The 25,363-nt window shown below is 37.2% G+C and overlaps 1 protein-coding gene across 2 annotated transcripts in view; it reads right to left on the bottom strand.

Moving 5' to 3' along the window:
* TRPM3 (transient receptor potential cation channel subfamily M member 3) overlaps positions 1 to 25,363 on the bottom strand; it is a gene marked incomplete at both ends in the record, with an annotated part of 416,264 nt that overhangs the window by 127,283 nt on the left and 263,618 nt on the right. For both annotated transcript variants that reach the window (XM_082013364.1, XM_082013365.1), the window contains 4 exons: positions 240 to 364; positions 3,358 to 3,571; positions 12,470 to 12,674; positions 13,353 to 13,432. In XM_082013364.1, the coding sequence (XP_081869490.1) occupies positions 240 to 364; positions 3,358 to 3,571; positions 12,470 to 12,674; positions 13,353 to 13,432 (624 nt within the window). The remainder of the gene's footprint in view (positions 1 to 239; positions 365 to 3,357; positions 3,572 to 12,469; positions 12,675 to 13,352; positions 13,433 to 25,363) is intronic.

Here is a 25,363-nt window from a genome sequence, read left to right as displayed (position 1 = left end):
AAGAATAGCATTTAATGAAATTTCTTTATAATTTATTTTTAAAGAATGTACAGTGCAGGGATTTTTATTGTTGCCATGTTAAAACTGCTATCAACCATAATGGAAAACTTGCATGTATTGATTTTTTGCTGCAGACATTAAATCTATGAGGAATTGTTAAGTGAGGAATGGAGAGGAAAGGAAAAGTAACTGGAAGATTTATACATATTGGAGGTCATCTATGTCCATATAGGGCTTACATCTTTGCCAATCAGATCCTCTTGATTTTCCACAATCCCCCAGGGAGCTATACCAATGGTGCAGATCTTCCCTCGAGATTTTGAGGCATGATCTTTCAGTGCATCTCCAACATGCCGAATGACTCCTGGGAAAGAAACAGCATAAAATAGAAATTCGTAATTATGTCCATTTTGTTCCTTTATGGTATGGATTTAGTATAGAATTCTTTTTTATAGAAAACCTATGCATGTACTTGCAATTAAGTGAAGCTATGAATATATTTCTATTGATTATTGTGACAGTAACACTGTAAGTCCATTTTATCTAAGCTAAAATGTATTAAATGAAGTAGCAAAAAAAAATTACACAACTCTTGAAATGAGAATGGAAATGCTGGCAGCTGACTCTGACTTCCTTATCTGCACTTGTGTTCTCAAACATATGTGCATGCAAGCACTTGTATCCTTCCCAAGCATAGAAAGAAGCACAGGAATTAACCACCCTCACAAAATGCCCCAAAAATTTAGTTCGCACACATATGTTCCCTTCTGTCTGAATAAAGTATGGGTCTGTGAAAACATGGTTACACTACTCTGTGGTGAGCTATTCTACCATTGTTTCCAAACAAACTCAGTCACCTGTGATAGCTTCCAGTAGAGTATTAGAATATCCTGTGGGGACCAGTGAGACAACAGAAACTAGTGCAGAGAGAATGACTGCTCCGCAGATCGCTTCCAAGTGCATCCTGGTAACGCTCCCTCCTGTTTTAGGCCAGCTTTGTCCGTGTTTCAGTGGTATGTCCATGCAGAGGACAAGTGCCATTCCTCCTTTTCATAAAATATTTTTTTTATCTGTGTATCAATAACTATTTTGCTGACATGGCTGCACTGAAGCAGAGCTGTGTATTTGCTGCGGATGTTATCTGTTACTCAGTTTCTGTGTTCGCTTCTTGTTCGGATTCCACTATTTCAAGATGACTGGATTGGAATTACAAACATCACACAATAGATGTGATTTTAGCTGTAGTTTTTCCACACCGTAAATGAACCATGTAAGAAAACAAACCCACAACCTAACAAATACTCTAAGTCCTGGTGTAAAAGGGAAAAAAAAAATCCTCTACCTACAGTCAGCTATGAATTAAGGTATGATCCAGCAACCCAAAGGACTCAAAGCAGAAAATCTGTCCAGACTTCAAAAACTTCTGCTATTTGGAATAATAAACTTTTGGCATGACATGAATATTCTGAACAACTTGTTTAAGTCATTAAACAGTCATGGTTATAGCCAGGTATGCATCAACCCTGTCACATCACTGATTCTCAGTCCCACAGCAGTATGTCAGGGTTTTTCAAGTACACTTCTCCTTAAGAGAAATTTGATTTAAAAATTCATCATCAACAGAACAGACTGTAGCCAGAAATTCTCAAGTTGTACAATTTCACATACAGACCAAACAATTTTCATGTACAATTTGAAAACCAAGCCCTGGAGCAATCAACTGCTTTGCTCCAGGAATCAAAAACAGCAATGAGAGGTAACTAATAATGCAGAACTGCTTCTGGAATTATATGTTTTTAAAATAACACACAGCAACCTGAACATCATTGTTTTGTCTAGGTAATTTTTGATTACAGGAAAAAAAAAAATTTCAACAGTAATTATATTGACTTTCCTGGTTCACTTGTATTGTTTTGACATTTTCAACTATGATGATTTGAAAAATGGTATGAAGCAGTAGTGCATTTGCCAAATGCAAATGTTATAGTCAGTCCTTTTTTACAAAATTCACCAAATTTACAAAAATGGTAGTTCGATTTCTACCATTCCTGTGGCAATCCATGGCAGCGAGTATACAATATCTACAGTATTCTAATGTGCTTTTAACTTAACATTTATATCTGTCTTTGCCATTGTCACTACAAAAGTATCTGGAACTAACATAACCATTATCGCCACAGTAAATAGGTCAACATTTAACCTGATTTTCTTCCTTGCTCTGTAGATATGTAGGGGATATTACATACATGCGAGTCTGTCTATTTATCTATCTAACGCTCCAGAAGCTAAAGCCTCTTTTCTGCTATTTGTAGGGCTGTTGTAATAAAACTGAACATTTTTTAAAATTTGATGTGGTCTGGAAATGAGAAAGCCCAAAACTCCTGTTAAGAATTCACATTCAAATATGTAGGAGTTGATCCACAATGCACTAAAATTAATGCCTAATAGAGTGATTACAATGTTTTCTATAGATGGTAAGACGATACACTCTGGGGGATTACTAAAGTAATAAATTATAGCTTTGCTACTGCAGAAGATGCGAATGAGATAAGAATTTACAAGTACATGTCCTAACTCAAAACTTTTTTGCGTTTATGTCTAGCAGAACTCTTTGACTTTCCTCTGACACTTCTTTCTGTCTCCTTCAGGGAGTGTAACTGGGAAGCCACTGCCCAACCTTTTTTATCTGGGGAACTATGTTTTGCAGCTTATTCCCAAAACCTACATGCTGTCTCCCAGCAGAGCTGGACCACCTGCTATCTTGGGTCATTATGACACCCATATGCTATGTTACAGACATTCTTAACTTTGAATAGAAATGGCAATGTTATTGGTCTTGCTGCAGGGGTAACAGCAAAAAATTAGGTCAAGCTGTCTACAAGAAAGGAAAAAGTGATACTTATTCACAATAAATTTTTCCACCACAACCACAAAACAACCTTTTTTTCCTTTCATACTTCAGATCATCTTATAAGATAAGATAAAAGTCTTTTCTGGATGAAAATGTTTTCTGGTTTATGTAATGAGAGTTTCACTTGTTTGGTTTCTGGTTAGTAGTCCCTCCCTGTAGCTTACTGTTGATCTTATAAAGTCTTCACTGGCTATATACTAATATAATTGCCTCACAGGAGGCTTTGTTTTCAGCTCCCCAGTGTGCATTTCATGCTTTAGCAAACCTTTTATTCCCTGCTAGCTGCCAGACTGGTATGAACTTGGCATTTTCTTGTTTGCACATAGTACAGCCAACACTAATAAAATAAAACATGGAATGGCTTCTTAATCTCATTAGTCCTAATTTTTTTTCTGTGATGAAATCTTCTAGATGCCACTGTGCTTTCATTTCAATGTTGCTGTTACCTGTGTTTACTCCTCCAGTGAATATCCATGCTCCAGTTGTCATAGCAGCCTTAATGAGGCCTTTTCCAAAGACTTGCTTGAGTTTTGGCTGAAGTTCAAAATTCTGAAGGCCCCCGTGTACAGAGATGAGAAGTTTAGGGAGCTCAAGCTGCCACTCTTTGGTCATCAGATGCAACAGAAGGTCAGGCTTTGTGTCAAAAGACACACGTACATACTGCAGAAATAAGGGCAGTAGTAAAGAAAAGAAGATTGGTTAGACTCAGTAGTTCCTAATACATATGATCTATGCCCAACAGATCACTGAAAAAGGCAATCTTTATGAGAAAAGCACTAACAATTAGTTACCTTGATGATTTTTCAAAAATTAGGAAACTAGGAAACTAGGAATAATGGAACACTTGCAATTCACATGCTGGACGATTTTCCGTGATTTTGGAAATTAAGTCATTAATTGTTTCTTTATGTTTAGCAATGCTTGAAAGATAAATGTCTTTAATTTATGGATGTAGAAACTGATGCAAAAATTTAAGTGCCAAAGATGACCTCAGTAGTCAAAGTCACAGCTGTGCGTTCACTTTTATCTTATTTTCAAATTAACAAAATCAAACTCTCAGGAAATAACAGAAACAAGCTTGGTTTTTCAAGCACACATAAGTTTAAACTGAGCAAGACTACTAAACAGGTACTTTTCAGATGAAAATATGTTCATTTGTGGCTTACAGACTGATTTGTATAGATTCATGAACACATTTACACATTTTCAGTTCTTGGCTCTTCTGTGCTACAGCTGCAGCATTTTGCCCCAAGGGAGATCATGCCCATCTGTGTGTGCTCAGAGATAACAACTGTCTTCAAAATGTCTAGAGCACTACCATGTCACACACATACCTGTTTCTTCCTGACAACCCTTCCTCTCTGGGCTCTTTCTCCTGCTCTTTCTGTGGCTGATATATGAAGGGTTTCACAAAGCCCATGACAGGGCAGATAATACTTTTTTGAATTCTAGTTCCATAGCAGACATGGGCCGTAAGAGGATAAAGTTCTTTCTATAGCTGGTAAGATCTGGAAGGACCCTCTTAATTGAATAAAGTAGGTTACAGAAAACCCACATCTCTCAGACTTCTCATTGAACTAATGCACATAGAGTTACTTCCGTAGTCTTTCCCTTGATGGGTTGCTAGCACAGCCACCAGGTGTGTAACACAAGCACCTTTGCTTTCAGCAAGAAGAATGCCTAGTTCTAACTTACTTATTGTAACATACCATGTAGTATAATATCCACATATATTATGTAATCATTTTGTACCTTTTTAACATGGCTAATCAGTATTTCTTGCCAAAAGATTGTTCTTTTTTAGCAAATTGTATGACAGTAAAGTGGATTCCTTTGTAGTTGAGTAAGAAATAGAGACTTGACTTTTTCCAGAAGAAACTACCAAGACAGGCTTCTTTGCACGAATGGGTGATTGCACAGTGGACAACAATTCTTAACATTTCTGGAAGCAGAAGCCCATTTCGGCAAATAGTCACAGGAAAGCAAGGAGGGGCACAGACAAACTGAAAGCTGAGCAAGATCTTGGGAATACACATTCAACCCAGCGCATTGCTAATGTTCTCTGCAGCGCCAGGAAAATTCGGAACAGCTAATGGACAAAGAACATACAATATTCATGTGTGGCAAGAGATAATGTACCCTCGAGCTTATATCAGTAAGCATCCTCAGTAGCTACCCATTCAATTCTCTCCGTGGGAGTTGAGAAAATCTTGCATGGCACCTCATCCCACTGACCTGATGGTGAAGCTAGCAATTTTGATTAGGATTCAAGGGCTGCCAAAGTTTTAACACACCAGAGGGGTTGTAAGGAAGCTGATCCTTACTCCCTTTGCTCTGCCCTTAGGGAGAGCTGAGGTTGTAAAGGGCAATGCCTTGTTAACACTGCAGGCTTCAATAGATAGATGACATCCTTCAGGGGGCCTACATGAAACCTCTGCTAGTCAAACAATGGAGAGTATGTTTTGGGATCTTGGTATCTGGTATCTGGTATCTTGGATCAAGGTATCCAGTACCTTGCTCTGTTTTTTTGGTGAAGACAGACTGGGAGTTTTAAGAAGACAGTTAAAGTGAATTCATGTTAGCAATGGCCAAATTTGCTGAAAACAGAGGGCACTGCATCATCCGAGATGATACTGAGATGAAGGCACAAATGGCATGACGTGTAGCTAATCCAGCCAGTGACTGATTTTTGATTCTTTATCATTGTTTTATACCCCAGAATGTGTGACTTCACTGTCCCTATCTTCTTAAACCTGGATATTAATTGGCAAAAGTCTCCTTCATTTTCTTATCCACTAAACCCTCTGAATTTCAATAAATATAAATCTATACAGTGAATCACAAAATTAGAAGAAATATTTTCTTACATTCATTTGAAATGTAGACAACTGTTATTACAAACAACCGCTTGTTATTTACAGTGCAGGCAAAAACTGCTCTATACTTATGATAAGAATTCATTTTACTTTATAAAGATGAAATTTCAGCAAAAATAAAATGATTTTTACTTTTTTTTTTCATGTAAGTTAAAATTTAAACAGTTATGGATAATTGTCCAAGAACAAAATGAACTCTTTCCCAGGCAAAACCAGGACAGTAAGTTTTACTGTTTTAGAAGTATTTTGAGAAAGGCAATGGTGCCAAACATCATGATTTTTCTTCTGTGCACAGACCTCAATTTTTATGACTATCTGATCCATTTTTGCTCTTACAGAGGCCATTTTCAGTTTAGTATGCTTGGGATTACTCTTTTGCCATTACTTAACATGTTAACTAGTAAGTACAAGAGAATTCTTTTGTCATCACTTTCAAAGTATGCGTTAAATTATGAATAAACACTTTTAAAGCCATTTTTGTCCACATTAAAATTTCATTTCTTTCAATCTTGTAGCAGAGTATTCTGCCTTTACAGTTTTTATTTAGAATCTTAATGAGCATTTCTGCCATTCCTGAATTCTTTTGCTATAGCCTCTGGAGGCAGATTTAAAATTTAAAAGTAAATCTAAGCTAAACCACTGCTCTGTTACTCTGAAATTCCATGTCTGGTTTATCTGTCAGCTGTAGAAATTATCAGTTTTAATGGCAAATGACTTAATGCCTTCTTTATGGAAATGGTATATGGATAGGATGCAAGACTTCAGTTGTTATGTGTCAGCAGAGCAGGGCATTATAGGAAACAAAAGTACAATTTTGAAGCACAAAACCTGCAAGACCAACTTGACTGACATCAGCATAACACTATGAAATGATAAATCATCAAGTTCAAGCTGTCATGTCCATTTGATACCTGTACTGGTTTTGGCTGGGCTAGAGTTAATTTTCTTCATAGTAGCTACAATGGGGCTATGTTTTGGATTTGTGCTGAAAACAGTGTTGGTAATATAGAGACGTGTTTGTTATTGCTGAGCCGGCTTGAGAGTCAAGTCCTTTTCTGCTCCTCACCCCACCCCACCAGCGAGCAGGCTGGCGGTGCACAAGAAGTTGGGAGGGGACACAGCTGGGACAGCTGACCCCGACTGACCAGAGGGATATTCCATGCCGTATGACGTCATGCTCAGCATATAAAGCTGCAGGAAGAGAGAGGAACGGGCTGATGGTGTTTGCCTTCCCAAGTAACTGTTACATGTGACGGAGCCCTGCTTTCCTGGAGGTGGCTGAACACCTGCCTGCCTGTGGGAAGTGGCAAGTGAATTCGTTGTTTTGCTTTGCTTGTGCGTGGCTTTTGCTTTACTTATTAAACTGTCTTTATCTCAACCCATCCCACTGTGGGGGGAGTGAGCGAGTGGCTGTGTAGTGCTTAGTTGCTGGCTGGGGTTAAAACATGACAATCCCTAAACTAGCACAGAAGCAAGGGTGCCATTTGATGCCAAAAGTTTTTTCACCTTTTTAACAAGTCATTTCCTAAAAAATAATGGTGCCCATCATCAGTCAAACAGCCAGATGCTTGCAAGTTGGACTCCAATGCCCTAAGGCAAAACTCAAGTGGTAAAATTACTACTCTGTTACTCATGCACAGTTGTCTCATTAAAGTACATAGCGAATGGTTACAGATGAGACTCTCGGTGAATAAAATAGAAAGATTCAGAATTTTGTTGTATTTCTTCAAAGAAAATCTCTTCAGAGAACATTTTATAATCTGCAGTCTAACGCTCCTTTGTTTCTTTTTGATGCATGCAGGTATTGGGTGGCTATTTTACCTACCTTAAATAAGATTCCATTACTGCACACACTTATTCAAGCTAAAGACTGACTCCCTCAAAGAGTGATCTTCACATAAAAAAATAGGCCTGATATAGTTCTCACTGAATTCAACAGAAAATCTATCACTGATACCAGACTGCTTCCTTGTAAGTTAATACTCTACTTATCATCTCAAGGCCTCATCCAAGTTCCACTAAATAGTCAGTGGAAGGACTTGTGGATGGAAGGAAGGATGCTTCTCTGTGTTATTTCCCCTTTTTCTCCATGTCGGACACAATCTTTTATTCTGTAAATGTTCTTTAAGTATTAATTTGCTATTAGAAAAACAATGTTTGAGGCCTTTTTTATGGTTTATGGAAGTTACAGGATTATCTGTCTTTTTTTTTTCTCTCAAAAGCACTGATGGCTTTTAAGATACTTTTTACACAGTTTTGGTAAAACTAAATATATTTTAAAAGCAGAAATATACCTTTTTATGTGGTTGATTTCCAAATATCCTTAATAAAGTATAACATTCTGAGGATATGAATATTAGAAAGTCTGTGTAAGAAACTGTTTAAGTACATTGGATGTTCTTTCATGTCTCCATGCACCACAAGAAAGGTTAAGCCTAGAACACAGAAGTAAACTTTATTTCTTCTACAGCTGCAAACATATGTTATCTTTTTGTTGTGCATATTAAATGTATCATTGGAATGCATTCAGTTAGGAGGGATGGAAAGCTTTTCAAACAGACATCTTCCACCTAACCTTGAAAAACCATGATCAAAGAAATCTCAGTTCTGTAAAGAGCAGTCCTTTAAAAAAAGGTTGATATGGAATCCAGGCACACGAATTAATGAAAGAATGCCAAGGGTTTTTTTTTTGTGTGTGCGGAAAGGCAGATAGTAAATTTTAAAAAATGGTTTAGTTTGGTCACAAGTTCAGTGCAAAATGTGTCACAGCAAGATTGTCTTAACTGGTCCACTAATGACCAGAATCTATTTTGAAACTGTTCAGAATATTGCTCATAATTGGGATCAAATCACTCCCATTAGTCTGATAATTGCTTTCAGAGTTAGGGTAATAAATTGCCAGTATACAGTTAGAGGAACTCATCCATGTTATTTCTTAAACTACTAAGATATAAGCAGATGACATTTTATTAATTTTCCTACCTTTTTTTAATCCACTGATTTATTGCAAAAGCTGTTAATAAAGTTCATGTATCTCCACATCTCTCAGACCTTTTTACAGTTGTCAAAATTTAAAATCTGCTGTAAAAACTATGTAAATGTGAACAGCAAAACTGTTAAATGTGTTTCTTAAACATTAACGGGGTTAGCCACCTGTAAAGAAAACAGGTGATAGAGATCTAGAAACCACAGTGTTGTTGCAGGATCATCTGTGGTTACATGAATACTAAAAGGCAGGCCTCTTTAGTAACTGATCTTGTTAACCAATGTTATCTAATCTTGGCTATACATTTCTATATAATCTGCTGCACCCTCAGCTATTCACATTATTGATATAAGTAGCTTAGTGCAGCCCCACTGAAGATACTTTCACAACTCAATGGTATTAGCAAAATTCATGCTATTTGAGAATTTTTGTTGTAAATGGCTGTGGAAATGGAATTAATGGGACAGTCAGTTCTATTGGCAGTATGTAAACCTACATCATCTTTTCTGTTTTGTTCCAAATCCATGTGTTCTATTACAATTTCAGTGTAATTTTCATTTTCGCAGCTAAAGATGACACTGCTAATTGTCTGGTGGCAACTGATAAAATAGTGTATCACTGTCTTTGTAGCTTGCAAATATACATGCAAAGTATGCACATATTTACTATCAATTTGTATATATATTATTAAAATATAATTGTTACTTCCAATGAGGGAAATAATTATCTGTCAGTCTTACACACACTAATTTGTTCCATTAATTAACTACCAGTTTCCCCATTATACATCTGAGGTTACAGTTTCCTTTAATAACTCATCTAATTTCTTGTAGCCTGATTCAGAAAAAATTACCAGTTTTGCTGTTAGCACAGACCAAGATAATACTACTCAGTTCTGTGTTTCCCTTGCTTCATAATTTTCATGTGTGGGCATCCATTTCAGGAAATGAAGTCAGGAACAGCTGGCGAATTTTATGCCAAACTCTTCCCCTGAGGCTTTCCGTGATGCTGGTCAGCTTGCTAAATCTTGCTGCTTTATAGGGCTATTAGCCAATAGGCACTATATTAACCTACCATGACTGTCAGCAAAAACCAGCTGGTATGCTACAGTGATATTTGATATCCAGTAGCTAGAAAATAACTAAATAGCATATTTTTAGAATAGAACAATTGTCCATTTATCAAGTTTTCTCCCTTTTCTCTCTCTCTCTCCCTGCCCCTGTTGTTGTTCCAGTTTCTCTGCTTCTGGGTTTGAAAATATATTGTCTGAACAAGAAGTGTTTCCAAGGATTATTATGTACTTGTTCCTTTTTCCAAGCCTTACTTTTCAAGATAATTAAAATACTCTTTTTTTCACCTCTTCTGCTGGCAAAATTTTTTGGTTGCTTTGCCTGAGCAAACTCTTGGCTTTCACAGAAAGCTTTTGATTTGCTAAGTTTTACTTATTATGGGAAAGACCTTGTACCCAGTAAATTCAGAGACTGGAGTATCAACCATTCTTTTGTTAAAACTGCAACAACTATTAGGCAGCACTTTGACTATAATCCACCCTAAAATAAATGTCTGGGGCTCAAAATGTGACTAGAAGGACGCTTTCATACCGTTTTCAGTGACAAACACACCAAAGCTCTTTATTTTGTTTCCATTTAAAAGAATGCACAGTTACTGGTTATGCAAACCTTATTTGTGTTTTAGTTGTAAAAAAGATGTTTTTCTTGTTGGTGGTAACCAAGTAGGACACCCATTAAAGAAATATTTAGTGAATTGTTTAACTTGAAAGACTTTTCCCACTAGCGGGATGTTTGAAATTCTGGAGCTTTTATAGACTTATATAATTAATGAAGAATTTGGTTGTTCCCATGTTCTGGGTGGGGTTTAGTGACTATGAATAGAAGGCAAATGCGACCGTCTTCCTGGTTCTAGTACTGTCAAAATAAATCCAGGGTTTTTCCAGCAATATTAATCCCTAAATTTTAACTTGTTATTTAGGTCTCTCAGATGTTTAATCCCTTTTTATTATATTTTTCTAAATTCTTACTGATTTCATTCCTGACTGCACTCTATGACAAGATTTTTCTTTCCTTCATGTCGACTTCCAATTTTATCTCCACAGTTTCACTTCAAGTATATTTCTTTCAGCACATAGCATACACCTCGGAGCACCTTGTGTTCTCTTGCGGCACTGTGCCAGGACACCACAACCCCAATAAAGACCAGAAATCCTCTAGAGAAATTTGTATTGAAAGCTTCCCTAAACCCTTCATTATTCCTTGGCTGCCCAAGACTACTTTGGTCTGGGCAGGGCAGTTTATTGCTTTATAATAATCTTTAAGGACATCACTAAAAAAGCTCTAGTGATTATCCTTTCTCATAGAGACAGATTTAATGCAAAGTATCCAGATATGGTTAATAGCATGATGATTACTACATCTCTGAATCTTTCTCAGTTTTGGCAAAAAGTATTCTGTTTTGTTCCCACTCCTTGTGAAGATACCAACAGCATGGTTTGGTTCATTTCAGTGCTGAGGGAGGTGTCAATTTATTCACACTAAACAAATGTTATTTACTGAATCAGAGTCTCTCTCTAGCAATGGTCTTGCAGATTTTTAGATGATTGGTTATCAACTCAACATAAGTTGTCTGTGATACTCTTATAGAAATTACCTAATTTTCTGTTTCTCGGTGCAACAGTGTTTTCTGATTTCTACCAAAAGAAGCTATGCATCAGAACCATCCACTCAAGTAATCATTCCATCTCTAGCACCTATGTATCCATCTGAGGAAAATACCTGCCTCTTGCTAGCATAGTACTTGAGCACTTAATTCTCTCTAATCCATCTAGTACCACAACAGATCTGAGAGACTTGTTGGGAAGAATTCAGGCAAAGAAGACGGTACTGAGTTGCTGGGCAGGTTATTCTGCAGGGCACCCATGCGTTTGGGCTTCTGCTCTCACTGCTGCCCAAAGCAGTGTCTTGGCTGTGATGGGCTAGGTACACTCTTATCTTTCATTCCCAAAGTCTCAGGTTCTGCAGTGTAGATAGCACCAGAGAGATTCTTCCTTTCATGTAATGCCACATAGAAGAAATACATGCATGGGTTAGTGTGGGTGCTGGAAACATCTCTCCAACTTAGTGGAGCAATGCTTTTCAATATACTCTTGTATCGCTCCATAGCATTGTATTATGATTAAGTGACTTGCTCAAGGAAACCTGTGGCAGAACAGGGATTTCCCAGTTTCTGTCTTAGACATTTACTGGGCCTCTTACTTCATTGAAAGATGAACCAGTAAGTCTAACTAGTCTATCCTCCAATATATGTCTGAAGGCATATTAAAAGAAATTGTGTATATTTCAAACTTGTCAGTCTTGAAGTCACACCCAACAATGGGAAACAGTGGTTGAATTCTAAAGTTATTCAGAAAAAGAGGGTTGGCTATCCATTGGAAGAAAATTGAGATAGCAGCACATTAGCATGTCTTCAGTCTTCATAAAGGTAGCCCCTCTTATGCTGCATTCCAGCTTTTACAGTTAATTCTGTTCACCAATTCTTTGGCACACGATACATAAAAACATATGGTACGGTCTTACACTAAATAGTACTTTAAAATGAAGTTAAGAAAGAATGCTGTTTATTCTTTGTGAATGCCTTCTTTGAGCTAGCAGCACTATCTATCTAAGAGAAAAACATGGTTACCATGGCTTTATTGGAGTGGCCTCCTCCTTGGAACTCAATGGTTCCAAAAGCATCCGTTGGGCTGAGCTGTGTGTGCTTACTGATGGACCACTTCTCCGACTGGATGTCATTGCGAGTAAGCCTGCCCTCATTCTTCTCATTCTGAATAATGGAGATGCTTGGAGTCAGTCCAACATGTTGACCTATTAGACGCCCACAGCAACACCTATGACATCAAACAAACAGAAAACTTGAGTCACGTGCATGTATAAACCAAACAGGGAAACAAACTATCTTAAATGGCCTACAAATCTTCAAAAGAACCCTCTTTTCAACTCTGCTGACCACTCTTCTGCGATCTGAAGCCTCTACTTGTGGAAGCAATGTAACACAGATATTAACTTTTCTTTCTATGAACTTGTTTATTATGGACTCTCCTATATTTCAATAAAATCATGCTTTGTTCTACATATGTACAAAATGAAGTTAAGGAACATTTTCTATTTTCTTCAGATGACATTAGGCCAAATAATCAGCTTTTGCATGAACTAGCACATATTTTAAATTGGTAGTTCACTGCAATTATTTTCTTCTGACAGTATTATGTGTCATCCATCCAATTTAGATAAATATTCCAGGCACTGAATATTGAACTAAGAAGATAAGGAAATTTAACATAGATGCCCATGCACCTTTGATTTATCTTTTTTTTGGATGAAATAAATTTTGAAATGTAAACAAATAATGCCCATAGGAATCCATCATCCCAGATGTAATTCAACACCTTTCTGATCAAACAAGTCTTTACAAACTATTTTTATCTATATACATATGTATGCACACATATGTAGAGACATTTTCTTGTAATTGACTTTCATTTTTCATACAGATAGCATACAATTACCTATGGGGGTCTTTGGTGCTGGGTATGATATGAACACATTCTCTCTTGTAAAATGCTCTTTCTATCCATGATTTCTGTGCCTAAAAAAGAGAAAGGAAATGCCATGAGCCTAATTAAAAAAAACTTGTAGTACAACTCAAGAGAAACTTCAAACATAAAAGAAAACTTCACTGATTTTGCAGATACACACTGCACATTTTGCAGAGAGCAAACATTTTCCATTAAAACTATGGTTCCCTTCTAGAGTTAAACATCTAACACAAGCTGTTAAGGTTGCTTTCATATTCACTAGCCAGATGACTTTGATCCTGTCATCTGCATTCTCGTAGCAGGAATCACTGGAGAAGAATTAATTCAAACCGTAAAACCTTCTGCATGGTAAAGAAAAAACATATCTATTAATTAAATATTTTTTAAAAATCTATTTCCAGTTTAGTAATACAACTAGGTCAGCTCTAATTAAATAATCACAGAAACCAGAAAATAAAGCTCTTACAATAAAACTTACTACACCATGATTTGAATACAATTTTTTATACAAGTACTGAGAGTGCTGTTTAATATGGAGCCAGAAAATATAGTTTCATATGTGGACATCTTAATGAAAAAAGAAAGATCTGTTTCTGAAATGAGACACAAAAAACTTTGATACTTTAAGAGTCAAAGAGCCAGCTGATGTAACCTCTAAAACTGACTGAGTTCAATGAAGCTATGCCTGTTCATAACACTCAAGATCTTCGCCCATATACTCACAGGAAAGCAAGTAATTTCCCTCAGTGTAGTCTTAATTTTCAGATACACAAGAGATCTTTTTTAAAAGAAAAGTAGGTGGGTAGGAAAGAAAAAAACACAAAATGAGAAATAAAAGACTTTAAGGGCTCTTAAATCTTTTTAATTACCTAGACAGTGCTCACTCCATCCAACATGAATTTTGGCAAGCTCTCTAAAAGATTCCCCAAGATAGAATTCAACTATTTTGTTTAATAAGGAAATGAGTTGAAACTTTCCTTTAAAAATTCATTTCAAACAGATAAATTTTATAAAATGTATTTAAATAACAAAATTACCTTCTTAATTGCACAGCATAAACAGACCTATAAACTATGAACTACAACAAAGTTATCTGAGAGTTAAGTAATGTGACATGAGCTTTAGATAATTTAAAGGAAATCTGGGCATCTTGCCTCTATAAAAGGAGAAAATATGAAATTGCATTTATAACATTACCAAACTAAACTAGCTAATATTACCTTTCACTATGTAAGGTTAGATAGCAACCTATCTAAGTATTACTTTACTAACTAATGTTATCTTACTAACTATCTAATGTTACCTTTTTGTCAACTCAGTCTGCACCCTGTTTTTCATGTTTAAACACAGAAACCTGTGTTTCTGGGACTTTTGAAAATGATTGTGAACTGTGAAAATTTCTTGGAGTCAATGAATGTCACTAGTATAAACTATAAAATACCATAATAAGAGTTTCTAGCTACATTCATTACTTGTCACTCTCAGTACATAAAAAGTTGTTCTTTTGCCCTTTTACACAGACGATAATCCCTTAGTGGATCTAGTGGTCACTCATGTTATGTAACAATATTTTATCTTTCTTTTACTTGCATTTTTATTTGCAAAATCTGCTAGACTTCCTATTTTGTAGGAATGGCAGACACCCTAACATCGCTTTTACAGTCAGGAAAAAGAAGTCTATTAAAAACATTAAATAGAACTGTATTTCGTTGTTATTCCTTACTGTAGCAAACAGAAAGTTAATATATTATAGAATGTGGGGCAAGGTCTGTTTCATGTTTAAGCAAAGGACAGTTAAGTGTAGAAATTCTGAAAAATCTAAAAAAGTTTTCCTTACATAGGAGAGATTACCTTGAAGTTCTAATTTATGATAACTTCTAAATGTTTACAAACCTATGATGCAGGCAACTATAGTAGTAATAATCATCATCATTGTCACAACATTGTATATTATACACTCAAGTCTGCTTAGAAGTCTAGTGCATTACTGAGTAATTTCTCAATTTAGTAGTCTTTTCAGACAAAGAAAGACTTCTTATAAACTAACTTTCTGGAACTCTCATGGCATCCAGAGTGAACTTTATGAACTTCATTTGACCCTCTTACTGCAGAATTTTTGAAGCTAAGCTACGTGGGAAAATTAAGGTTTTTCGTTTTGTTGAGTGTTGTAGAGAAAGGAAGGAAGTTACAATTACTATTCAGGTATTGCAATGCTAACATTTGAAATTACATACTCTACTGTCTGGACCACAAATTCTTGGTATTTCTCCTCTTCAAGCTCCAAGAGTACACAAACTTTCTATATTGCCTTAAGAAGACACACACTGATAAGAAGCTGCAGGTTTATGAATCCCCTTTGCTGTGTATACATATATGTAGAGTAAGAAAAAAGGAACACCGATAGAATAACGTCAGTTTTATCTTCATGCTTGTGTGTTTTAACACTAAATACATTCCTACAACATCCTTTATCTTCTCTAGAAAGCATGAAGAGCCTTTATAAGCCAACTTTTCTTCCTGGCATCCAAAATCAGCTTCTACTGCAGAGCTTACATAGCATATGATTATCATTCATGTTGCTAAGACTCCCTAAAAATATCCTTTATTAAATTTCATAAATTTTGGCACACTTTTCTGCAAACAATTTACCTTGGTAAATTTACTTACTACATAGATCTAATGTACCTCTTCTAAAGATGGCCACTAATTCAATTTCTCTAAGCCTCAAGATCCCATACAAAAAGGTGCTATAACAGGTACTTCACTGAAAACTTTTTTCTTTAGGTATAAAAGCAGGCTTTCAAAAACCAAGAAACTGATATTTAAAATTTGTTTTTCTACTCTTTTTCATACTGTCTTTCCAAGTAGAAAAGAAACCCAGCTATGTTAAATATAATAATAATTTTCATTTGAATTTTCATGATACTGCTTCAAATATAATACTGCAAAAATAATAGTCTCATATTAAAAATCTTTAATTCACATTGGGAAAAAAGACTTTCCAGATTTTAGATATCAAACAATATACTATCCTACCCAACAGAGTCATAATACCAAAATACATGATTTACTTGTTTCATAATTCCTTGTCCTTCCAAACTAAAAAGAAAGTGTCTGGTTTCACTGCCCCGTGCCAGTTATCTTTCTGTGACAGAGATAATTTGCAATGGAATACAAGGTTCAGAAGTCTAATAAATTGTTACTTGCCATAGTCTTCATAATAAAATTAGAATAACTTGAGGAAATCAACACATTCATAACAAAACAGCCTGCATTAAACCCTTGTTTATAATGTGAATTAATAAAATAGTAGAAAGTTTAGAACAGTATAGCAAAGTATTTTCAAGAAGAGTAGAGCAAGAAGCTTGTCTTTCTCTTATTTCATAAACAATCCTTCAATATTAATTCACAAGACAATTTAAAGTCTACAGTGAATTCCTAAAGTATGTGCCATACTTAGACTTGCATTTAGTTTACTCATAGCTTAGATCTCTCAGTTTAGTCTCTCTCTTTATTAACCTAGCTGCAAAATCCCACCAAGAACATACTTCCTCCCCCTTCTTTACCTGAGCATCAAACTTGGCGTCTAAGTCTGTCCCGGAGCAAGCACGCCTGTCCACGTTTCCCTGCTGCCGGTCATCACTAACACCACATTGGCGACCGCCCCCCAAACCGGGCGCTCAGTCCATCCGCAGCGCAGGGATGTGTGTGGGAGTCGGTGCACCCATTAGCTGCTTGGAATGTGCTGTGGTGGGATTAGCCTCATTAAGGGTTTGGTGGGACACCCACCCGCAGCCCCACAACACCGCTTGGTTTGAACATCTAATCTGACGCCCAAAGGAAAACAAATCCCCCGAGGGCTTGGATTTAGCTGGCACAAGCCTCAATGGGCTTTTTTTCCCCCCTCTTCTTTCCCCTTTGGAGAAAGAGCTTGTGAAAGTGTGATAAGGTGCTCTGAGTTCTTAAGTTCAACCCAGGAAAACAAATCCTTCAAAAGAAACAGTGTACCAGGCTGGAAAGAACCTGAGCACACAAGAGAGATTGTTAATCTCCAAAGAATGAAACCAGTGTATTTATTGGGTAACTGTGAAAAATCTATACACAGTTGAAATATATTGCAATTAATCAACAGTGGCATTTTTCCAAAGAAGCTGGGGTTTGTCACTGTTTCTCGCCACAGTTGCTGCGCTGTAGTGAATGTAACTTTTCAGAAAGTCATAAACACAAACCTTTGTCTTTCAGAAACAAGCAACTGCATTGTTGTCATCTTAATTAAAAGTTAGTAACTTAAAACACAACTTGAATGTTTGTAAACTTGAGGACTATTTCTTTACTGTACCCTCCTGATATCAACACTGAAGAACAATCTTTGCGTATGAACAACACTTAGATTTTTTTAGTGCATAGCAACTGGATGTATTCAATTCCTTACTTGAAGAGTTTTCAAAATGTAAAATATTTTTACTCTTTCCTCCTCGCCTCAAGGTGGGATGAATTCCTGTCTACTCCTACATACGCATACATAAGCTCTTTTCCTTTTTTTACAAGGCTGAGTCTAATGCATGGAAAACATTCTGCCCACCCTTGGCACTGATGAACACAGAAGCACCAAACTGTCCTTTATGTACATTAGCTCTGATGGTCCCAGGATGGGCAAGGCTGAGCATATGCATCAACTTCTAAACTTTTTATACCATCACACATGTTGAGAAGCTCCTGCTAGGTTGGCTAATCAATGAGATTTTTTTTTCTCTCTTGGTTCCCTGAGTTTTTTGTGTGAAATGCATACATGTATTTTGTATGTAATTTATATATGAAGTATGTACATATACACACTCTGTATGCATAAATAAACACACTCTGTTCCAGCAAAGCTACAACCTGTAGGATTTCTCTACCACACAGTTCAGAACAACAGAGACCATGTGCATGTCCTGTGAGGTGTCTTTAGACCACAGATGGTCTGTGGAGAACAGCAAAGGTAGAGAAGGTTGCAGTGTCAAGAGAGCAGCTAGTAACGGCTCAATGACAAAAAGATCAGGACTGGGGAATCAGAAGGAAAAGACTGCTTACATTTTAACATAAAGGAATTTGGTTTGGTTGAGAGGGTGGAGAAAGAGTGAGGGGACGAGAGGAAAGATTCACATGATTGAAGTAACTGACCAAAAATCCAAACCTGACTTTGAAGTGAAACTTCAGTGCTTGGATTTGACAAGATAACTGAGATTGTTCCCAGATTCAGGTTTCAGCTTGCAACGTAACCTGGGGCAGGGGCCACATCTTTCATCTTAAAATATCAACACAAGCAACAATGGCTATACTCATTTGCATATGTCACCTGCTAGCACTGTGAAGGATGTTTTATAGCAAAGAGACTTAGGTTGAGTTGGCCTATGCCACCAATGCTACAGGAAATTGCAACTGTCTTTGCAATTCATTTTGTTCATTTAAAGATGCATCAATATAATGACTCTCCGGCACTGAAACTACCAGTGCCATAGACACTCCTATATTTTGAGGAGTAATAAAGAAATGGTCAATAACCAGAGATAGCTGTTTTTTTCAATATGGTGCAACTGCACAATAGTGCTTTCAGAGAGGTGGATGCTGCGCATTTAATGCTACAAACACACACATTATGTATAGTTTCAACCCAGCTCACTGTTAATGAAATGAACTCTCAAACAGCAGTTAGCAATGAGCTCAGTACTGACTCCTCTTAAAAAAAAGAGAGCAAATATTAATAATTAATGAAGAACAAATTTTTCAGGAAGATAATTCTGGCAGATTTTAACGTGTTATGTTGATGTGTTATGATGCTTAACTGCTGACCTCTGAATTAACATTATTTTAAAAGAAGCACCAAGAGTGACAATTTTAGAAACCTGCAATTTCAGTAGCAGAGCAGAACTGGAGGCAGTTCTAACCCTCTGCTTCCCAACCCTGTTTATCTCCAACAAGTATCCAGGTTATAAAACAGGTTTCACCGAGGCAAGAAAGGTGTTGTTAAAAGCCTTTCTTTACCTTGCAGTGGGGCAGAGCAGCTGGACAGGCAATGGAGTATTACTGAAGCAAATTGCAGATAGGATTTGCAGGAGCATCTGGTGACTGAACTGCATCAGTGCTATTGCAACTGATGTGATTAGCGTTCAAATGGGCACTTTTGCCAATCCCACTGTCTCTGAGTAAAGATCGTGTATCTGTATATTTCTATAGCTAGATTAGTACAAAGGGTGGTAACGCTTCAATATAACCTTATTAATAGGTGTGCTCAAGCCGAATTTCTGTCCCTCGTTCCAGTGTTGCCCACATTATAAGCATTTTTGTGTCTTGCTTGAAACATTAGGAATTGAACTCTTTGGACATTAAGATAGGGATCATTAGGCTGTCCCAAAATGTTTAATTTTCTAACAGACATTTATTACTAGTAGCATCTTAGAGGCTGGCCATCAGGCCTTTACTCACCAGAGCTGTACTTCTGTACATTTTGTTCTTCTTCTAACTGATTTCCAAAACACTTCATCATCAGAGTTGTTCCAAGAACAATATTGAATTGTCTTGAAAATCAAGCTGTATTCAGTACAGAGTAGGGGGGCACAGAATGCAGTTATTTATTACCACACTACACTACAGAATTTATCTGTTAGCATTGTTTACCAGATGTAATTTTTATACTGTACTTAGAAGAATTAGAATAATTTAAAAATAATCAGTGACTTTTCACTCAATAGTTTATGATTTTAAGCATTATAACTGATGTTTTTCTTATTGCAAGGTAGCAGAAATGAGAACTGTATGTCTCTGTTAATGCTGCTATGCAAATTTGTATTTATGCTTTATACATTTTCAAAACATTATACAGACCAAGCATAACTGACCAGTCGTTACCATGCACTCTATCGATAAGTTAACCGGAAAGTTATCAGCAATTCCAAAAAGACCTAGGGAGTGTGATTAGATCCAAGAATTGATGTAGACATCCAGGCTCCTACAGACCTCTTCAAAATCGGTAGAAACGCCAGGGGAAAATATTAAAGAAAAGCTTATGAAAATGAAGGATATATGATAAAGAACACTTCCAAAAAGTTCCCCTATTTCCTTCTTATGGGCGCTGGCATATGAGGGGAAAAATTAAGCCTACTGACTTCATTCATAATGTTTCTTTAGAGAAATATTTATGATTTCACTAAATCTGCTCTGAGGTTGAAGTTTTTAAAATAAATAAATAAACTTTTTCTAGCAAGAAAGCCCTACTTGAGCAGACGATGGGTTCATCTAGCCTGCTATCCTGTCTCTACAAGTGCCATAAATAGGTGCTAGAGAAAAGGGAAAACATTTCAAATGTATATAATGCTTTTTCCAAATAGTTTCTCAGCTAGCAACTATTTTCTGCTCATGGACTTCCTGCATTGTGATTTCTACATGTTCTGTAACCCTCCATGAGCTTTCCTCCACAAACTTGTCTGCTGATTTCAGCATCCTTAACGCCCTCTCCCTGCCACAGGGGGAATCAGTTCCTTCCGTTTGTTTTGAACGTGACTCCTCACACGTTCCCATCATGCTTAATACAGAGACAGGCAGTGAACCGTCAGTTCCCATCCATCCTCTTCGTACCAGTCATGGTTTTCAAGACACATTCTTAATTATTTTTTTTGCCCAGTTTAACTATTTACCAAGTATTTCCTCACATAGAAACCATTTGTTACATTTTATCATCCTTGCTGCCCTTCTCCAAACCTTTTCCAGTTAATTTTATCCTTCCTTCTGGAAGGAACCAGAACTGTGCACCAAAGGTGAATTACAGATTGGTATTGTGGCAAAAGGACATTTGCTGTTTTGCTATCTATTCCTTTCCTAATAATTCCTATTAAAAATTGATTTGGTTTTCTCCACCACCTCTGCTGAGCACTGTGGTAATGCTTTCACAGAAGTATCTAGCATAACCGCAGTATTTCACTCCAGTGCTCTTAAGAGCTTATAATACTAATTGTAAAGAACTGCTGTAAAAATCAAGCTGTTTTAATCAAAATCTGACAGAAGAGAAATGCACCTATATGAACTTCTAATTTATGTCAAATGTAGCTTAACAAATCATAATGAAACATGGTATCACAAAACTCTATAGGCTCATATACGTAACTGGAGAGTAGAATATACAGGAAATATTTTTCTGCTATTCATTGCTGGCAGTCTATTTATCTTTTAAACCAGTAAACCTGTTTTTGGCTTCTAAGAAAGTGTAACATTAATTCTGGCTCCTCAAATTAAAGAAAGAAAATAACCGTCCCATTAAGACAGATCTCATTGCTCTCTAATAAAAAATGGTGAGGTTAAAATGCACATGTAGGAGTTTTGCACTGAATCTAAATTTGGTCTGAACTACTTGATTTCTAAATGGCTCATTTTACCCCAGAAATTTATGACAGCTATAACATTGTCTTCTCTTTCATTACAGTGAGGTGGTTTTGCTAGCCACTGTGTGGGTGCTGAGTTGATGAAGCAATTACAATCAAGTTGTATGTAATTGTATGAAAGGGCCTGAGGGACTGGGGACTTCATATGTTCTCCAAGCCTAAACATTTAAATGGACCAATTATACGCCACTGTTCACATTTCATCTCCTCTTCCAGCTCTGCAGTTATTCACAAGTCCCTCTTGATCCCCCTGCGTAATGCAGCCCCACAGGCAGCCTTTGCTAGAATGCCTTTGTTGAGGTCCTGGTTTCAACCACCCTCCAGCCTTCCTCCAGGCACTATTTTGGAGAAATGGAACAAGAGAAGAGCCAGGTTGGAGATGAGAAAACATTGCTGATCAGCTCTTTTGTCTCCCTCCTCTTTTGCTGAGCCAAACTCGTCACTTTCTCAGATGTGAAAGAAGGGAAGCTTCCCTTTGCTGAAGGAGGGAAACGATCAGTCTGCTCACTGGAACACTCAGAAGGCAAAACATCCGAGGATATTTCTTTTGTGCAGGGCAACATCCTTTTCGCCCTCTACACCCCTCTGTGCTTCTCCACCATCTCCTCCCGTCTCTTCTCCTGGAGACTCCTCGCATCTAGGTATCTCCTGTGGGCCATCCTGTTTGGAACCACCTTCATTCACTAAACCAAGGGCAAGCACGGTGCTGCCTCCTCTGCACTGTCCCGTGGACAACTGCCCTTCTCCACTTCGCTTGGCACAGCACGGGGGAGTGGCAGTCGGGCTCCTGGCCGGAGGAACAGCCACCCCAGCTCCCTGCACAGGGACTGCCACCAAACAAACACAGGGCAAAACAGTCCAAGGAGAAGCACCCCTCACCCTGGCAGCACAGTCCGGTGTAGCTGTGATGCTTCTTAGGTTTTCTCTGTCATAAGGGGAAATTCTTAATTCTGGGTTTTTTGGTTGGTATTTTGGAACTGTGCAATTTTCGATTATATGAGCCCTTATTGTCGGTTGTCTGATATGGAATAAACTAACAGCACTGTGCTTTCTTCTGCTGATAATCATACCTAATTTGCATATATTGGAATTAAATATGTCATGATTTCTGATTATGTCATATCATTACACAGATAGGATCAAGTGGAATTTGCATTATTAACTTAGAAAAAATTGAACCGGTTTCAAATCACATAGGAAGATTTAACAACAAGGTCTAAATTCTATTCTCTTTTTGGACTGTAATTTTAAGTGGACTTTACACGCAACTAAGAGAGATCCGGAAGCAGGTATTCCTTCTGTCAGGTCTTCGTAGCTGTAGCTTGTTACAGGCACAGAGAAAATTATAAACGCACCTATTTGTACATAGTCCAATCTGGTACACCAACACCTCATATCAAGCAGGGATAAAATATTATGGAAATATTTCAGATTAATAGTAGAAATTTACTTATATGGTCTGCATTTTAAAGAGAAAACAAAGCCAGCCCACTAAGTTTGCTATGAGATATGCTGGACAAATGTGACATTTTTGAGATATTCAAGGTTGTTAGACAGAAACTGGGACTGTCTGTCAAAGTTTCTTGTTTTTGTCTTAAAGTACAACTGTGTAGAGTAATGGACCTTCGCTGCAGAAGTAGCAGGACAGAGATTTCTGAAAGGAAAGAAACTACAAAAGTACATTTCAGAAAATGCAAGGGCAGATCAAATGGCTAAGTATTTAACAAATTAAGAAATAATTAGAAACTGGTGAGATACAAAGTTACATTAGAATTTCAAAGCATAAATTGAAAGGAAGTTGGTCATAGTAGATGATTCCCCCAAATAGGCACACCTTTTCTCCTCCTTTTTTTTATTAATAATTCCAAAATTATTAATTCCATGCCTGTTTTTCCAAATGCCTCTGTTAGCAGCTTCATAAAGAGACCATTTGTGAAAATTTTCTTAATTCATTATACAAAATTGCAAACTGCTGCCAAACCAAGTGATCACTATTGTAATGGAGGGGGACGAAAGAATGTGGGAGCAATAATTATAGATGACTAGTTCACAAGACAAGGCATAGTAACACTCCAAAGATAGCACTAGGGCTTGCATCAATCACTTTCACTATGAAAGGTAAAAGAGCCAGAAAACTTATTAATGTGGCTTCTTTTTCTGGGAAATCTGGCATGATGAACCTGCCTATGTGAAAGCAATTTTGTAGTTTCTTCACCCTTTATGTCCAGCCTTGGTTAAAAAAAAAAAAAAAGTCTTTACGTATATGAACAGACATCAGAACCGGGCGTGGGAAAGAGGCTGAAAACACACTGCTCGAATCACGTTAAAACCCCGAAGCTCTAGTGCACAGCAGACATCCCCAGAGGGCTGAAATGACTACAACACTCAGCACACACTTCCAGAGAAACCATTATCATGGGACAGCAGTCGCCAACAAACCGTGGTTTACTCTAATTCACTGAGCTCTGGCACTAACTTAATCCTGCTCTAGTCTGGAGAACAATATGGCAGAACCTATGGAATTTATCTTTACAGTGAGGCTGCAAGGCATGTTCTCTGGTATTACCAACAGAAGTTATTCACTTTTTGAAAGATTTTCCTGGGTATCACACAAAATCCCGTACAGACAGAACAGATGATCACTGCACCCTCCACGCACGGCAATTCACAATCAGCACTGGTATCAGAAACCATTTAGAGCACTAACCACACCAAAACATGGGAGTAAATCGCGAGTTCCAGGCGGTAAACACACCACGCAAGATAGAGAACTCGATCCCCAGATTTTAGTGACACTTTAGCCAGGATCTCTAAGCTATTCTTGTAACTATCTTCGTGTCAGATTCATCACCGCGTTGCAGACTGTGCTGGAAGGTAGGAGGGGTACCCTCCTGGACCACTCTTGCCAGCTTTATTACACAAAACATGGGTACTAAAATGCACAGATCCTATATGTATGTAGCTATTTCATTTTCTGCCCTATAACCTGTGTGTCTTACTTTTCTTTTTGCAGTATGCTATGCATCAGATTTTACTGATTTCACGACATTTCGGCCATGAAACATCAAATAACAGGGAGATATGATTTAGGCATGTGTCAAGCACCATGTATAATTTAGAATCTGATAGCCAAATTGTGGCTTTTTTATATATGTTCTTGTGAAGAGATGGTGGATGTATTCTGAATGAAGTTACAACAATACTGCTCTCTAATTTGCCATTCAAACGGCATTATAAAGAACAGCTCCATTTTTTTTTGTTTCAGATGTCATTTTTTATTATGTGTTTTGTTGTGACCTTTGATTTCAGTGATATGTTGAACTGAAACCAAATGTACTACTTTAGATAACTCTTAAGTAAAGGGAAGAGTTTAATAAATGATGCCAGTGACATACCACTTGACACCAAGCCGTGTAAAGTGCTAGCAAGCCATGATACTGATGTCAAATAGAGCCAAGGAAAACATTTCTCAGCAGATTAGGTAAAAATGGATATTTTGACTTTGACTCACAGTTGTCTTTCACCAAACATGAAAGTGGATGGAAGAAGTAAAGACCAATTTTTAGT

This window comes from Phaethon aethereus, assembly GCF_964289735.1.
Source record: "Phaethon aethereus genome assembly, chromosome: Z".
NCBI classification, from domain to species: Eukaryota; Metazoa; Chordata; class Aves; order Phaethontiformes; family Phaethontidae; genus Phaethon; species Phaethon aethereus.
This window is presented reverse-complemented; position numbering and strand designations above follow the sequence as displayed.